The sequence below is a fragment of the Manacus vitellinus genome, unplaced genomic scaffold (assembly GCF_001715985.3).
Source record: "Manacus vitellinus isolate BGI_N305 unplaced genomic scaffold, ASM171598v3 scaffold_8_pilon, whole genome shotgun sequence".
In the NCBI taxonomy this organism is placed as follows: Eukaryota; Metazoa; Chordata; class Aves; order Passeriformes; family Pipridae; genus Manacus; species Manacus vitellinus.
The window spans coordinates 7478306-7497288 of NW_021940864.1; the positions used below are offsets into that span (position 1 = coordinate 7478306).

At 35.0% G+C, this 18983-nt stretch overlaps 1 protein-coding gene across 1 annotated transcript in view; it reads left to right on the top strand.

Moving 5' to 3' along the window:
- The window catches only part of GPATCH2 (G-patch domain containing 2), a 119640-nt gene that overhangs the window by 16572 nt on the left and 84085 nt on the right, over positions 1-18983 (top strand). The window contains 2 exon segments of the mRNA XM_018085362.3: positions 6232-6414; positions 7546-7625. Coding sequence (XP_017940851.3) covers positions 6232-6414; positions 7546-7625 — 263 coding nt within the window.

Here is an 18983-nt window from a genome sequence, read left to right on the forward strand (position 1 = left end):
TCAGTTTGATTGCAATTTTCAAGCAGAAAGCATTAGATCTGAAATAGTATTCTGAAATATAAATAAAAATAACAATAGTAATTAGACCTGAAAAGGATATTGCCCTGATAAAACATTATTTTTTTAATCTCTACTTTGAACTAATTATTTTTTTTGTATGATCAGAAGACCATTAGCTTCACACTGGAGCTCAGACAGTTTTAGATCTGCATTAGAGCTTTGGTTTTGTGAGACTTTTCCATGAAGGTACTATCAGAGATCCTACTCCAAAACCAAAACTGTTTATTTTCAAATAATGCTTATTCCCCCCTCATAGTAAATGCTAATAATTTGTACTCCCATTATTAAGTAAGGTGAGGTTATTTTATTTCTGTAAATTTATATATAGCTGAACTGAGACATACAAAATTGACAAGAATGAAAGAAGGAGAAAGCAAATCTGATAAAAGCAAAGAAAAAGCCTAAGTGAGATAAACAAAGCTGGAAGAGGACAGGATGAAAATGTATTAAGAGAAGAACTGGCTGATTCTGATTTCTGTTTTTAAAGCTAGACTCATTCCTATGTTCCCAGTCTGCCTCTTCCAGGATATATGTTCAGAACATCAGCATCTTGACCTCATTTGTAGTTCAAATTTTCTGCGCTTCTGACTTCAGGTTTCTGCTAAGTCAAGTGGAGAACCAGAGATTGATTAATGTCACCTGGTGAAATAGTTGGTTTAAATGATGTGCCTGCCATAACTTGGAAGTTTGGGTAGCAGAGGACAAGAGGTTCCTGTTCTCCAGGGCAACATTTGTTCATTTTGTGTCTCTGAATCAAGAACCACATCTCATTTATTGCAGACAAATACTCCTTATAAAGCCCTAATTAATTTCCAAAGCATATTATTCCTGTGGGACAGACATTCTAGGCAAGAAAGTGACTAAAGCAGCAGTTTCTTGGAGCATTTGACCAGTCAATTTAATAGTTGAGTATTTAGTTCTGAACTCTGGAGTGCCTGACCTTGCAACCTTTAATATTTTCTGATTTTTCACAGAAATAATATGAAAATAAATTCCACCACAGTTACTGCACTCTTCTGTGGACAGACTCAAGAAAGAATTTCAACTTTTGTAATTTGATTCAAAAAAACCAGGTGTAGCTGTAATTGGGGGCAGTGCTACATCCATTTTAATTGTCATCAGTTGCTATGATAAAAGAAAATCCTGAGACTTGAAAATTCTCTGTTTGACTTCTAATATGTGGTGTGCCATCTAACATTTTTAAAAGCTCCTGTACTCACAGCTTTTTGTTTCATTTGTTTTATTCCTATCAAGTCCTCATCTCAGCCTAGCCATGTTTGTCCTCCTTTTCCAAGTTATCCAAGTGCTTACATGTGAGAGGGCAAAAGCAGCTCTCTTGTTGTGCCCTGTCCCACTATCACCTTCTGGCAGAAGTAATTGGTACTCGATATTTTCAGGGTCAATGTGGCAAATGTTTTTATTCTGTGAAACACTGCATACCCTGAACAGTTAGTCAGCAGAAGCTTAAAGATCATGGAAAATGCTTAGTGCAGGTACAGTCAGTGAAAAAGATAGCTGCTGAACTATTAACAAACCTCAAGTGACTTTTTATGGGTTGTATCTTTTTTTAGAGGTTTTCAAATTCAGCAGTTTTGGGGTAAGATTTAATATAGTTAGGAAAAAATTCAAAATACTATGGAGATGGGAGAGCCTGACAACAGAGTAATTGAAGGACCTGAACAGCTGAAGCTTATGTGTGAAAAGTCCTTATGACTTTCCTTTTTTATCCTCTTCTCTCCTTTTATTCCTAAAGGAATTTTCATAATTGTCTGTTTTGCAATTATTAAAAACTGGTGAAAAAATTTAAAAGAAAAGTTCTGAACTAAAAGGTCTGGTCTTGCATTGCGACACAAAATACAACTCTATGATAGGCCTAACTGGTAGGATCACTTGCAGTTTTGAGGCATTTTACGGATCTGCTTTACAAAGGCACTTTACAAATTAGGCTTTCAACACAATGTTAACAAAACTTTATCGTTACTCAGACACTAGTGGATGATACCCTGTTTTGGGGGGAAAAAAAGTCAAATTGCAAGTATGTTCTTCGATGAATTTTATAGTGTGGGTATAGCAAATAAAACACTCTGCATTCCTCATTCATCTACACTTATTAGTACACTTGGGGAAATTCAAAGTTGACTTAAGACCTGTTAAATCACAGCATGAAGCATTTGAAATGTCCTTTAAAATCTAAGCAAGTAGGAAGGAATATTGTGTTAATAAAGTGTTAAACAGTTAAAATTGGAGAAGGTCAGGGAATGTCAGAGTTCCGCTGTGGATGTGGCTGAGCAGTTAAAGATAGCATTTCATTATTTTATGATTAAACAAATATTCATTACTGTGTCCTTTATAAAGATGACCCAGTACTGGTTCAGTATAAGAATTCTCGTGAGAACTCTAGTGGGAAAAATCTGGACCTTGTAGAGCTTGTCAGTAGCTGCAGGTGACAGGGTGTGGTTCTCCATATATAAAAGAGATGGAGTATGCAATGCAAAGTGTAATCACACCAGTTTTGAACTGTTGTGGCCAATAAGTTTATAGTCTTTGCAAGTGTACCGGAAATAATGTGAAGTTGTTGTATATGACCTGAATAGCTGAAATCCTAAATATTTATATAGTATATATATACCTTTTGTCAAGATAGCTCTGTAGAACATGAAGAGCAAGATGCATTGTGCCTCTGTGAATGGGTAACTTAAGCTTCTGCTTTCCTAAAACTCTCTGTATATGTGTTATAGTGAATCTCTTGATGTCTCCAAATGATTATTACAGCTGTTAGCAGTGGGGGGTTTTTGCCTAGAAAGAGGTACCCTGGCTGTGGAAATGATACTGGAATCCTAGGGTCCTCACAGGCCACATGCTCCTGCTCCTTGTGTGCGGGTTGATGGATAACAGAGCAGCACAGTATCAAGTGCTGTTCGTAGGACACTGATGCCAAACTCTTTCCACAGTAGCCTCTCTGAGTATGTTGTGGTTGTTATAGGCAAACACATGTAACCTCTGCTCTTAAGGGTAGTCTGGACATTTTGAAATAAAACTGGAAAGAGGGATAAAACTGTCTGTTTGTATGCAGTGGGAAGTTGGTTGGTTATAATCCTGCACTGCTTTAGCTAAAATAAGATTGAGCTGAAGCTTTTCTGAACATGAAACCGATGGTGATGAAAATGGTGTCTGTGTTCATAGAGAAACCATCAGAAGCCCACATAAATCATTTTCTAAACTTCTTAAAGAAGGCAGCAAGTAATTTAGCATGGAGTAGTAATTACATAAATATGTAGACTCAATAATGTAGAGTGAAAATTAGGGAAACAATAATTGGGTGGAGAGGAAAGCTTAAAAATAACTACATAAATTAAGCCAGCAACTGGCCCTGAAATTTTAGGATTGAAGTTGACATTTCTGAGCCTTAAATTGATTTTCTAACCCCTTAACATACTATGATACTATGATTCTGTGATCAGTACAGTTATAATTGAATGTAAATTACTTTGAAGTAATTCCTTTAAGCGTTAGCATTATAAACAAACAAGTTGGATGTACTTTATATATGTGTTTAGGAGAATGCATGGGCTTAAGTCCTGGAGATCTGGAGGTCTTTTTACCTTCCCTGTACCTTGGAAAAATGTGATAACTTATTGTAGTCCTGTGCTAAATCAACATCTCTGAGAGGAAAGGACAGTGTAGTGAATCTTTTGAAGTAAAAAGTGTTACTTTGAATTTTTGCTTCTTGTAAGATCACATTTGCTATGGATTCTGTGCTGCCTTTTGAGAACTGCAAATTAAGCAGGATAAAATCCAAGTATTTGGTTACCAAACTCTTGGGCTGGAAACCCCCTGTGTTTTATTGCCTATATATATATATATATGAGGTGAGGATATAATTAAATGCAGTGGTCTTCCCTGACTCCTTTTGTAAATATTACCCTTTGAGGTAGAACAACTGGTAAACAAAATGCCTGTGAGTGCTTTCACCTGGATAAGAATAGTACTAATAGATTTGTGCTTACTTTGAGGTGATAATATGATTTCAAATAGTCAGAGAATTCAGAGTTGTTTAAAGTGCACAGTCAAGGAAGCTAAAGACCTATGTTCTTCTCTAATGTGGGAAAAGACTGAGGTTCAGATCTTAAGCCTGCCTTTGGCAGTAATGAACTGAAATGCTTGGGGAAGTGTACAGTAGCATAACAATTAAGATATCTTAAAAGATTGTTGCTTAATATACTAATATTCCTATTGCACAAAAAGGAAAAGTAATTTTATCCTTTTTTTTCCCAAAGAGCTGTTATTGGGCAAACGGGGAAGATACTCCTTTTCTTCCATAGCTGCTCTTTGTCTTATTATGCAGTCCACCATCATGGTCTTAAATTCTAGTTTTCTTCTGAGATTGCATAACATGCCTCTTACAGGCTTCTGTCCTTGAGCCATTTCAGAATTCTGTACTTACTTTTGTAGATTACTTATGTGTAACAAGAATACTTTTGAGTTCCTAATAGTATTTCTTATTAGTCAACATGTCTACAGCTCTCATGACAAAATGTTCAGACAAAGTTTATCTACATAAAAGTTTGGAAAATCAAAACAAAGGATTTCAAGCTTAATTCTGAACCACATATCAATCTAGTTAAAAGCTGTAATTCTCTTTCTATCACCACCACCACTGTCCCTGTTCAGTACTCTTAGACGTCCTCCAAAGAGCCCATACTGGTAACAAAATGAGGATAAAATTAATGGTGAACACCTTTGTGACTGTCATAACTATAAATGAGGATTAGAATGAATAGGGAGAGTAATCTGAAATGCTCCAGGAATGCAAGGAAATTTAAACCTTATTTTGACCTATATATCTCTTCACCTCTGTTTCTTCCTTCCTCCATCTAAAAGGTCCTGTTGTTTAGCCTCTGCTAATTTTGCTTTTAGTAGTGATCATTAAAGACATAAAGATCCCATTTCACCTGCAAGTGAATAGTGAAGGGTTTTAATTATTTTATATTTTCTTGAAGTACTTGTCCTGATTGAATGTTCACAGAACTTTTCACTTGTGCTTGATCTCAAATATTCTTTATGTTGCAACAATTTAGTTGGAGAAATTGTTTTGAATTTTATTTTTCCTAAATTTTAGCTTGGGTTTTCATTATTTCTATTTTCCCATTGTGGGGTTGAGTGGCAATGAAATTTTATACCCAGATGCTTTCTTATTCTGGAAAATTGGCTCTAATTATTCTTGCATTTGTATGTTGCTTAGTTTCTCCCCAAATAAAAATCTAAATGACAAACATATAATTTATATGCAGAAATATTGAGGCATGGTTTGAATAGTTTGGAGTAGAATTAAAATATACATCGCATACTTTAATTTTTGGGCATAGAAAAGGAAATTTACCATGTCTTTTGAAGAAATTTTCTGATCTTCTGAAACTACATCTTTTGTATGAAAGAACATGTTTTAAAATAAATGTAACAATTTATTTTTAGTTCCCAGTGTGTTTATGAGCTAATTTTAAGATCAGATTTCAGTCTTGTCTTAATTTTTTTTCTTTAAATCCAAGTATTTAAATACTACATCTACAAATATTGTCAGTAAAAATGACCAGCTTTGTAGTATAATGCAGGATAATTCTCAATCATATGATACTGTCAGTTTTCATTTAAAATCAACTTTTTCAAAACTTATTTCTAAATGAACTTAATCAGATTAACTTCATTTAGTCACATCTGTTCATGATTGTTTTCCCTTTTTACTAGCCATACAAATCATGAAATTAAGCTAATTATATACCATTATCAGCTGCAAAGAACTAGTTTCAGTTTTATACCTTTTAATTCCCTGCAGGAGATTAGGGCTTGTTTTTTGTTAATATGTAAAGTGCAGTAACTTAAATGGATTTCCCCACAGTTATTGCCAAAGGGATTAACTAGTTTATTATTGTTTTCACTATTGTAAATTGGTTTTAAAACATTACATTTTATGATGTTTCATTGATGGCAATGCATGTCATGCTGTTGAGAAACATTTTCCAAATAGAACTGCTATATAGAAGTAATTGTCATACAGCTATAAAGCAAAAGAAATAATAATCCTGTCAGAGTATTTATTGATGGTAACATCTAATTTTTATCTTCTCTGCTCCTCCCTCTTTTTTGGGGGGAATTGGGAATGCTGCCCTCACACAGGTGATGATGAGCAAAGTGATTGGTTTCATGAAAATGAATCTGGTGGAGCATGTGGAATTACAGGAGTGATTCCATGGTGGGAACAAGAAGACTCCACAGAACTGGAGAGAGAATTGCCTGATCCAGTCTTTGAAAGTATCTTAACTGGTACTTTCCCTCTTATGTCCCGTTCAGGGAGGAGAGGTAAGTAGCCAATCAAGCAAATGCAAGCTGTAGAATCACTTGGGTACAATAGAAAGATATCTGTGGATTATATAAAATATATAAAATGTGGACAAGATCTTGGAGTTACGTTTGTTTCCTTGAACTATTTAATTTTTAGGGTATCATTAGGGAGAAATAATTCAAAAAAACATCAAATATCAGAAAAGTCAGAAAATGTAAAGTAGCTCATTTTGATAGCCTGCTCTTTTATTTGTTGTCTTGATGTTTGCATTGAGAATTATTAAGCGTTATTTAAAGTGAATCTAGGTAATCAATTTTGTTCCTGACTTCTGTGATAATGTATAGAATTCTATAGAAGTTCATTAATTCAAAGGCTGGGAAGACTACTATGACCATCTGCTTTACCTTGCTTTATGGTCAGGCTCTAGTGTTTGTAGAGAAGAGGCAAGGATTCCTTTAGAGCAAGGACTGAGATTGTAACTTAGAAAATACCCTTTTTCTTTATTTCTTTAAAACACTTCAGACAACTGTGGATCCAGTGTAACCAATGGTAAGTTCTACCAGCATTAGATTGCATTTACAGCTAGAAACCCATTCTTATCTAAAGAAGTTGTCAGACCTCAGCTTGCTGCCAAAGAATTTTATTGTACCTTCCCTCTGCCACAAGGATCTCCTTTCACATTCAAATTCTATGTGAGCAGTGGTCACATCACTTTTAAACTACTCTGCACACTGAATGTATTGAATTCTTTTGTAAGACTTCTTTTTTAGGTGATTGGAATCGTTTTTGAGGACTTGATCTCTGCAGATTTGCCAGATTTAATGTTTTATAGTACTAATGAAGTTGTAAGTGATGCAAAAATCACTTTCCTCCTGTAGTTCAGTATGTTCTGCTTATGCAGCCAACTGTGCATGGAACCCAGGATGGCAGTATGAATAGCTGCAGAAAGGTTGATTTTCATTACAATTTATCCTTTCTCTCACTTTTCCCATTCTGTGTTCCTTGTTTCCACCAGTAAAATGTTTGACAATAATAAGTTGGTTTTATTTAACTGAATTTGTATTTATAGATTGGTATGTAATGGTGAATTTTATTGGTTCTGTGGTATAAGAAGGATTCTTAAATCAGTTCATCCTTTTTTTCTGTAGGTTTCCAGAGCAGATGTAGTCATCTTCATGGAATGCCAGCAAGAAACATAAAAAAGGCTTCAGGAAACCAGAATGCACTGGTAGGTGTTTTCATTATTGTTAGCTACTGTGCACTGTTCTGAGAGGTTTTTTTAAAAAAAAGCATGTTCCTCTCATGTTTGTTCCCTAGTGCTGTAGATAGGTAGTGGAACAGTAAGACTACAGTGCCACTGCTGCCTGATAGTGTGTGTTTGCTCTTTGTAAAAAGACCCTGACTCTTTTCACTGCAATTCTCTGTAATAGAATATTTGTGTGTACTCAAATGGCAGAAAGAGTCGGATACTGTTTGTCAGTACTTCTTTTGAACTGAGTGAAGGAGAAGATTTTCAGGCAGGTGTGTGTGTGTTTAACAGTTTCATTATGTACTTTATGTCTATATGAAAACATGTTTCTCTTCTCCCACGATGAAAATCAAACCAAAGATTTTCCGGTAATAAAAAATTTCTAGGATGCTTTGTGGTACAAATCAGATTTGTTTTACATTTTTTCTCCCTAAAACCTGCTTTGAAAAATGTGTCCTTGTTCTTTTGTTTGGGTGACATCTGTGTGGTCAAGGGAAGGGGGTGTATTCAAAAAATTTAAAGCAAGTTTGTGATGCACCTGTCATAGGCCTCACACATTTCTTTGGACTGAGCCTCTTCTAAGGCTGTAGCTACAAATGAGATGTTTGGGGTTTTTAGTGCCTTCAGCTCTAGGAGCAATGTTTATAAGTGAAGTAAAAAAATTACAGCTGTCCTTGCATTTTTGTACAATCCAGTAATTGTATTTTCCCATAGCTTTTTTTCTAAAATAAGTTTCTAGTGAATTTTTATATTTTTTTTCCTTTAGAGGAGGGCATGAGAAGAGAGATTTGACTTTTTAAATTAAAACGTTAAAATGTATTAATTGTAGCACAGTTTTTTCCTTTCTTATCAGGATAGTGTTTGGACAAGAAAGAGAATGTGGGAGTTTCTTTATCAGGTGTGATAAACATAGGCCAGTACAATAAATACTACAACATGAATGTTCTTTATTATTTGAGAACATTACGTGTTTTCAAATCTTAGTTTGCCTAAACAGCATAAGGTACTTCTGAAAAATGTAAGAGTTGTTATATGTGGAGAGAATAGAAAGGAACTTATCGAAATTTAACTCAATTTGCAGAGGGAAGGTTTTTATAATTGAAGTCTCTGTCCAGTAATTGCCGTTTGGAGCTGAATAAGATGCTTTAAAACCTTGGCCTGTGATCTCTGTGTTAGTGGTCGTGAATTAGATGAATGCTCTCTAGTTCTTGATTTCCTATCTACCTATTTTTATTTTTGGTTCAGTGCTTGCTTGAGCATATCTGGGATTTGTAGCCCATTTTCTAGGCTTATTGCAATTTCACTCTGGTATTTTATAGGAGCTATTATAACTGATAGGTTAGCTTCATGGTATTGATGATACATGGCTTAACTACCCCAAAACCTGCCTTTTCCTCTAAATTGTAAAAAGGTGATTAAATTTCAATTGATGAAGATATACTGTGAATGCATATATATAATAAAAAATCCTAATGTTTATTTTCTGCTATGCTTTCTAGATTGTCCTTAGGAACCCATTTTGTCTTCCAGTCATGATCTCCCATATATAAAGATGGTATTGTAGTTCCCTGTGTACCAAAAATCCAAGCTGATCTACTAAATTACTGATTATTAAATATGTCATTTACGTAGTATTGTAGAAGACGGTTGGCATGTGAATGTAGCTTCTAAGTCACTATGTTTAGGCAGGAGTGCATGTAAAGAATGGATGTGTAGTTAGCTCTGCAGATGCAGTTTTCTGACCTCCTTAATGACTATTTATGTTTGTGGGCACATCTGCTGCATCCGTCTTTGCAAATGTAGCCATATAAACCAGAGCTCTTGTGCTTCCTTTTGTCAGTGATTGCTTCTTAAAGAAAATCTTCTTTAGATACTTCAATCCAATGATAAAAAAAAAAGTCATTTAATACCTGTGACATCTGATAACACAGAACAAGAAGTAATTACTGCTATTAGATGGTAACAGTGAAGAAGAGCAAGAATGCTTTTAGAAAGATTAATATCCTGCGGAAAGAACACTGCAGACTCGACTTATTGAACAGAATTGTGGTGTGAATTAATTCTAACAGCGAGGAGTCTGATGTCTGTATCGCTGCTTTTCACAGGCCTGAAAGGGAGACAAAGTAAAAAAAAAAGGGGGTTTCCTACTAAGATACACTGCCTAGAAGACACACATTGTATCTTGTGTTAAGTCTAAGGATGCCTAGTTTGTGTCTGGGGAATGTGAGCATAATAGTTAGCTCTTTGCATGCAGTCAATGTGTGCTTAAGTATTTTTGAAAAGTTTGGTTGAATGTTCACAATTATAGCAGCTAGCGAAGCCTCAGAGAGATTGCAGGTTTAGGGAAGGGAGAATGAATAGCTGTGACAATACCTTGATATATCATTATCCTCTTTCAAAAAGTGTTTAATGCCTGACTCTGTGTGTTCTTGTAAGAGAAATGTCAGGCTAAGAGTGTAAATGTTACTTGTTACAGACCAGGGAAACAGCCAGCTTGCATCATTTTCACACCACAGTGGGAGCTGAGGATCTGAGGAAGAAGGCTGCTCTTTATGGACCAGTTAGTGGACTTCAAGTAGCCATGGCTGGTGCTTAGATTCTGTCCAGATGCTCTTCCTGTGTTTCATTGATCAGTTGCTTAATCTGAGTAAACTCATGGGTCTTTCTTTTATCAAGCATACTGCCTTTGAGTCAAAACACTTTTTCAGTGATCATACAACATTGGACAAGAAGGAGAGAAGTAAATACAACCTAGCATGCAAATGCTTTGGAAATCCTTGCCTAATCCAATGTGCAGGTTGAGTGAGTTGTCATACAGCAGATGACAACTGAAAAAGCTGAGCAAGAAAATGAAAAAAAAAAAAGAAAACATTCATCCCAACTGGCTTATATCCTTTCCATTGTCCAGTTCATGTAAGATAGGCACGTTTGTTATGGAATCCATAATTAAATGGTTTGTCAGGTTTTTGGTTGCAATTATAATGCTGGCTTTTCATGTCTTCATTGCTTTGTTTTGTGGCAGCATCATTTGTAACTAAATTTTATTTGAAAAGAAATAGAAAAACGTGATTTTCTAATACCATGCCACGTTGATAGTAGTAGCTTCGTAGTTAAAATGAGAAACATGATATATGTGCTTTCATACCAAACCAGTATTTAACATACTCTTTTAATAGGGTATATTGCATGAAATCTTACTTTGCTTGGTTGAATTCTGTAGTTATATATGACCTGATCAAGTAGTCTCAACCCCCACATTGTTTTATGTTAGGCATAGGCAAAAGTTCTACAATTTTAAAGTAATGTTCTATGAGTTCTGATTTCTTAGAAGGAATGCTTTTTTCAGTCTTTTTCGATGCATGTTTATATACTTGCATATCACTTATCTAGTACTGTATCTCTATTCTCTCCGGCAAATTGCATGTGAAACTTCAGTATTTCATAGAATAAGATCTGAAATATAACATTTTGGATACATTGGAACTGTGAAGGTTCATTTCTATGATGTAGAATACTAAGTGAACTCTTTACCTTAAATGATTAGGGTTTTCATGCTTTTCTCAGATGGATTCCTGGGGAGAGCACAAAGCCTTAACGAAAGAAAATAAGAGTTAATAATTATAGTTAGTGAAAATAGAGCATGACTGTTTCTTTCCTTTCCCTCAAAATGTTTGCCCAACTTAGTACTCAATGACTGAAAAATTTCACTTTTGTTCACAACTCCTCCCTACAAATAAGTGAAAGTTTTAAAAATCAGTGCTGCTACTGTTCCTTCTGTGGTTCTAGATACAGTTTCTTCCCTGAGACAGGGAGAGACATTGTAGTGTTTTGTTTGAGAACTCTTATTTGTCCTCTCTTGCTGCCTCGGTTCCCTGTCTGGGCTGGCAGCTGGTAAGAGATTTCACTGGACTAAAGTGCAAAAAACGTGACCAGTAAAAAAGATGCTTCTTTTTGACTGCCAATTTTTCCATCCATCACCTTTGTCATGGGGCTTGGTTTCATGATATTAAAGACAACCTGTAGTAAGTCTTGCACTCCTCGATTTATTTTTTTTTTTCACAGTTGTACTATTGACCTCGACTCTACATAGTCATAATTATTCAAAATGGGCTTAAAGAAAGAAAGCTGCATTTCCAAGACCTGTTATCTGAAGGTATCTAGATATTTCTGTCAAATCTCATGACTCTTCAAAAATTCGAAGATAAAAGAGCTTTTCTCAAAAAAAAATTGTTGACAGATTACTGCTCTATTGACATGAGGAGAAAAGATGCATTAAGCACTCTTGCTTTTTAAAACTGTTCTCAAAATGTAAAAGCAAATCAAACATTTCTGCTTCTAGGTTCTTTCCAAGAGCCAGGTATGTTCAGGAGCTTTTCTCTTGTCAAAATATTTTGGAAATTGAGTGAACTGTTAATATATAAGAAACCTTGGAATGTTTCCTTAAAGAGTATTTTGGGCATTGTTTTTACAATTTTGGTCAGAAGCCTCTTCACAGATGCTCTGCAACTTTTAGAAAAACACTGCTTCTTAAGTTAAAGTGTATTTGGTGTTGTGAAGAATTTTTTTACATTGGATGAGTGGTATACAGTCAGATAAAACAATTCAGTATCACTGAAGTGCCTGAAAGAACTTATCTGGGGTGACATTTTGAAACCTTATGCTGCTAAACCTGCAAAGGAATTTTCCTTTAAGGCAGTAGAAAAGTAGGGGAATTTTTTTTTGTAATGGGGTTTTTATTAAGATTTCCTGTCATCAGAAATATTTTCAACTATTGAAAGTATTTCTCGTTGTGCTTTTCCTTTTATTTTTTTCTTGTTTGCAATTGTTTTAAATTGATATCTGCTTATACAAAATGTAATGAATAAGTCATGCTCTTTTAATCGTCTTTTTAGTTAACTCAGTACCTTAGTTTTACATCATAAAGAGATAAAACTTCCTTGAGAGTGGGTGTTTTTCTGCACTCATGTGCTTCCTGCAGAGATGTTTTTTCAGGCAGAAAAATTCAGGTTGTTAGCAGAGGAGATACTGCTGCTATGGCAGTTTAAGCCCCACCTTTGATTCTTCCAGTGTTCATTTACTATTGGCAGAAATGCTACAATTTTCCTGAGGAATGAGTCAGATGGCACACTTCTAGATTTCAAAACTTGGGTACATTGAAATAGTTATATTTTATGAGAAAACAGTGGTTCCACAACTAGTGGATGGTATCCCTTCCTGTGGCAGGGGACTGGGAACTAATAAACTTTAAGGTTCCTTCAAATCCAAACCATTCTACGAACAAGAGGGGAAAAAGAAGCTTCAGTTGGATTTCAAAACCCCATTATAAACAATGTAGGTTTCAAAAATGAAATATAAATATTGGGGATGATGTTGAAGTATCTGTGATGTTCTTAACGTCATGTATTTTTTGAGGAACTACTCACTGTTCTTACACCTTTTTAATCATCACTATGTATTCTGCATAGTAAGAGCTTCTTTTTTCCACGAAGTATTTTCAAGTGCGTTTTTGCTAAGTCTTTCCCTTATACTGATGCAAGCCTAATATAACTTCCACCTGCGATGGCAAGCACCTGATGGAAGAGTAAAGCTGCTTAGTGACTTTCGTAATAGCTTAGCATACTTACTTATCAAAAAGATCATAATTTTACCTGTATCACGTTTCATGGTAGGTCAGTATTTCTCAAAGGGGTTCTCATCACTAGTAGTACCAACGGTGGTACCCCTACATAAGGCACAGTTGTTTTGTGTTGCAATTGTTCAAGGCAGGGCACTAGAATTAATAGATTAGATTTATCAGTATAGATGTTATTTTGTTATGAAGGGGTTTGATTTCTACCCATCATTTATGAGATGTGAATGGTTTAATAAAATCTGCCTTACAACCTGTGTTTGCTTTAACTGACAGTGATTTTTGTGTCACCTGAAGTTGTCTAATTAAATTGGTCATCAAACCAGTACACAGGCACAAATAATACTGCAACATTTCTGTCTCATTTGAAGCTGCAGTTCATTAGCCAAGTAGGAGTTACAAATAACTCGAATAATAGATGTTTAGATTACATGAAATCTAAGTTTGCTCAGTTTTGTTAATGGTTCCATTACATAAGTGTAAAAACCCTCTGCCGTAATTAAAATAGAGAAATCTTCAACTGGTTTGTAATAGTTGTAAAGGCACTTGCTGGTGAAGGTGAGCATGTGTGGTTTTTATTCTTTCTTCTATACCACCTATCTTGTAAATTAGAGTGTAGAATCCTGGTTTCATTCTTAAAAAATCTGTGACTATCAAGAAAAAAATAGTTTGAATGTATCAGGAGATTAACATCTCTTAGAGATAACAATTGTACTTTATCAGCAAAATGAAGATATCTTGTAGGTGTAATGACTAAGAGAGACCCTATGCCACAAAGCTCGCAGTGGTTTTTCTTGAGATAGTTTACCTGCTGTGACGATCAAAACATACCCTTAAAATATAACAGATTAGCTTCTGTCTAGCTAAAGTGAATGTGGTGACTTAGCCTCTTCTTGGGCTTTCAAAGTATAGTGTCAAACCCAGCATCCCACTTCAGCGAAATAGTTTCCCTCCAGCACTAGTCTTAGAAATGCCAAATGTGCTGCTTAGTTTTTTAAATGCATTTTGTGGTTTATTCGTGGTGACAAGTGCTGTGAACTGTTAGTCTAAGCAGTATTCCTTGTAATTCACCTCAACCCAACCGCTCAAGTGATAGTCATTTACAATTTCACTTAAGTTGATTTTAAATGAGGACAAATAATGTTATGATATCTCTCATTTTTCAGTTAGTGTCTGCCTTGAAAACATATTTAATAAAGTTTCATAGCAGTCTTTACAGATAATAATGATTTTTAAAACCTCTGACCTCAAAATATGAGACAGCATAATTATTCCTCTTGTGTTCTGCTGCTTATCAAAAAAAATCCCACTTTCTAGTGCATGGCTGAATGAAATGTTTCTTCTACTGACATTTTGAGTTTGCTTTTTTTGACTTCCCAAGTCTCTATTGGTTCTTTGATGTTTTATGTTTCAGTGCAATTCTAACAGAATTTGTCTTTAAATGTACCTTTTCTTAGTACCTTTTCTGCAAAAATTTCACTCAGTTATGTCTCTTTTAGAAATTTCTTAATGCCTCAATAGCAGTGTTTTGAAGAATTGATGAAGAACAATACAAGAACAGCATCTTGTATCCAGAGTCAAGTTAGGGGTTGTATTTCCTTGTGTTGAGCTTGACGGGGGAGTTGATCGTTTAATGCTGAGAACAGACAGAAGAACATGTGCAGTAGGGAAGGAACACTTGCAGAGATACTGTGGCTTACCTTATAAGCAGCATCTCATTTATGCTGTAACAACATCATAAATGTCAAGTAAATCATGACAGTAATTTCAGCTGGCACATTGTTTAGCATTTTTTAACTGAAAGCGAGTACAAGATCAGATACAGCTCCTAAACAGTTGAGAGTTTCTTGGTAATTCAAAGCATAGTAACTCATTCACATACATAGGTTTTCCACTCCATAGGAAACTTCTGTCTTTCTACCTTTAATAGGTGGTATGGGAGAATGAGGGCTACAGATAGACAGAACAACTTGAAAATAGTCCCTCTGTTTTTTTCAGGTGCATTTCATATGGTGGCCATGTATAGGGAAAACTGGCACTTTAGATTCTAATAGGAGTACTCTTATCTCCAGACTGATCTATTAAGTGACCTTCTGGATTTGTTGGAAGATAGAATCACTGCTTATAGTCAGATGCACTCATTTGTTTTGTTCACTAGTCCTGTTGTAGCATTACTTTATGTAATACATATTGAAAAAATTCTTGTGTGATGTTGCCTTAAGAGAGCGTGGAGAGAAAGACTCCAAACCAATTTAGTGTATAAGATAAGATAAAGAGAACAGGTCCTTTAATTAGGCCTGAGGCCAGAGGAATACACATGACGTGCCGCTCCCCAGACAGTGGTTTTATGATTTTATAATAAGGTCCATCCAATCTCAGATTTGTCCACCCCAGTTCCGCCCCCTGACATGCCCTTTTGGGAACTGGGTTTGGAGGTCTTTGGGACCCGTTCTTTCTCATCTTCATCTTCTTCACAGCACACACAGTCCTTGGAGCTTCTCCAACGTTCTGGGCTTGAAGGTCACTGTGTCTGTGTGATATCTTCTGGTCTGGGCTTTTCTACAATTCTACCTTGAAAAGAAGACTAAACATACTAATGGAATTTAGAGGGATTGATATGGAATGGAATAATAGGCTTGAGTATGTGTAAACATTATACTACAAGATAAGGGATATAATGCAGCTACGTTAAAATCTACATTCACTACCCGACTAATTCTAAAATCTACAAAAGTTAAAAATCCAAAAAGCTCTGAGGCCTCAGTGAAAAGTGATCAATATAATTTAGCATCTTATTTTTCAAATCATTACTATAAGGCAGTGATGGGGAATCAGCATATTTTAATCTTGTTTGATTTATAACAAAAGCAAAAATACAAACTCCTATTTAATATGTTGGGAGTTTTTTATATATACAATCTGAGTTCATATGGCTTATATCCAAGAGTTAGAGGTAGCTGTAAAAATAGTGAATTAAACTGGATCTTTATTGTTCTCTCCAGCAATTCATCATGGAAATACATATATCAAATTACTTCAAAACAGAGGACAGAAAATAAAGTAGGAAACATACATGATACATTGTGTTGAAGTTGAATTGGCAAAGAAAATTATTCTACTTCTTTTCTAATGTGAGAAAGAATATGGGAATGGAAAGGTCCTCCTTTGCCATTCTCTCTGATTGCTGTGACTTCAGTTAGTCAGATGTAAAGGCAGTGTTCTTTAGGCTGTTAAATATAGTCATAAAGGAGTGGAGCAAACCACATTTGTAGTCTAACCTACTTGTGACTTAGCGGGAAAATGATTTGTTTGCTACTATTTTGCTTCTTGAACTAAGAAAATCAAACATGTATTGACAGTGTACTTTAAAGAAGAAAAAAAGGTACTCAAAACTTCTCAGGAACTGCCTCTTCTGATAGTTGTCTCATAGTTCTTATAGTGGTATTTACAGCAAGTAAGCATATAACTGAATGCAGAAGCTTTTCTTAACAGAAATATAAGTTTTGTTTAATGTGTTTCTGCAAGTCATTCATTTTGAAGATCTCTTAGAAGTGAATGCTTTCTTAATTATGTTTATCCAGTATCAGAGGCAGCAATGCTTACTTTAAATAAATGGAAATAATCAATCGTAGAATGGAAAGGTTATTCCCTGAAGATAATCAGAGAAAATTAATAAGGCTATGAGTTATAAGGTGAGTCAGAGGAAAACTCAAAGCTCCTCTCTTTAGTGGTCTCCTGATGTTTTGGGAAAACCCTACATAAAATGTATAGGAATAAGGAGGACTACAAGAAAAGATTTATTAACATCAGCACTTCCAGATGGAGTGGTTCAGGAGTGTATTGGTCCTTGCCTATTAGTTACTGTCCCTTCAGCTGGGACATGGCAGCTGCTTTTTTAGCTTCTTTTCAAAGCAGAGTGTAACCATTGTAACTAATCAAGTGAACTCTTCAATTCCAACGGTTTTGATAGCTGCTCAAAATCTGTTCCACTCTGCCCCTTGCAATTTGGCTCACCAAACTCTTACTTGCTTCTGACCAGATTTTTGCTGTGGATAGTTTTTCCTTTTCTTACTACTAACTTTAGATAGCCCCTTGTTTGACAGCTGATTTTAAAACCTGCATTCACAAGTATGAGACTATGATTTTAAAGGTCCAAGAAGAAGCTTGTCCTCAGTTCAGGAGAAGTGAAAATTGTTTATTTAGGCAGTAATTTTTTCTTACTGCCACCTGATGGGAATACTCTGTTGCAACTCTCCAGCTACAGACACTTGTGAAATTCATTTTAAAGAGCATTAGATAAAGTACATCCTGTTTCCCTTTCTTCCTGACCCCTTTCCATTGGATTCCTCAGGTCTAAAGCCTAATTTTACAGAGACCGAAGCAGATACAGTAGGTTTACAATAGGTTGCATTTATATTTTCTGTTAAGTAGGGTCAAACTAGAAAAAAAAACTTTTTCCAGTTTTCTGTCATGCTGTTATGCTATGAAAAAGAAAGCATGTGTATAGCAGTTGAGATTTTGTTGCCATACTGCTTTTCTCTTTTGTTTGTGTTTTGTAAAAATTGGGAGTCTAATTGTTGGTGTAGGTCTAAGGCAATTTAAGACTACTTGCAGTACCTAAAAGAACTTTAAGAAAATTGCCTGTTAGAAGTTACCCTAAGCTCGCTTTCCCCATGCAGTAAAATATAGCATTTAAGCAAAAGATAGGAAATTACTGCATAAAAATGAGGGGGGAGGCATAAATATTATAAAATACATTGTTTTTCCTTGTTCAGGAGAACAGACAGAACATTTAACTATATTTTATCAAGTTATTAATAATAAATATTATATATGATTTGACTATTACAAAGTTTAAAAACTCTGAAGCATTTATTCAAGTTTTCTTTGAACACAAACCGATATCTTTATAAAATTATTTTCCCTATATCAGTGATGCATATGCATGTTTTCTTTCGGGTTTAACTTGGGGGTTTTTTGTTTCACAAAAACAACTTCATTTACATAGAATGTTTTAGTGAATCTTATATTAAATATTACTAGAATGTGGAAAATGTTTTTAAAATATTTGGGGGTTGATGGATTGGTACTCTTCAAAGGGAAACAAAACACTAAATATTTCTAATCCTGCATTATTTACCGCATGGGTGGTTAAATGCTACTTTAGGCCCCATAAAATTAAAAGGGAGAAATCTGCCAACTGTAGCAGGAATTGGATTTAGGAAGAGTGGTACAGAGCCAAAATATTGCTACAGAATTAAATGTCAAAAATCTTCTTTAATAGTAGATATATAGTTCACAGTGTCTGGTTATGATTAATACATTTAATCTAAATCACTGAAAGTTGCTCTCTCCTTTTCCATAAAATACAATAGGACACAAATCAGTTTTACTGTAGGTGGATAACAATTGGAAAATAATGCATCTTCCCGCCCAATAAATTGTCAGTTATACCTTTTAACTAAAATCGATTCATCTTTCCAAAATTTATTACAATTTCTAATAATAAATCTTTTCAAATGTTTATTCATTTGCTTTTTGATACATTTGTGCCACTTTTGCTATGGTCTAATGTTTTTTCTTTTGATTCATTGTAAATTAGAAAATCTATTTTGAGTCAATTTTCTAGTTAAGAAGTTAAAATCTATAACCTAGCCATTTTTTCATAGTCTCCTTTGCACATTTTAATACCCTTGAACTTAGATACA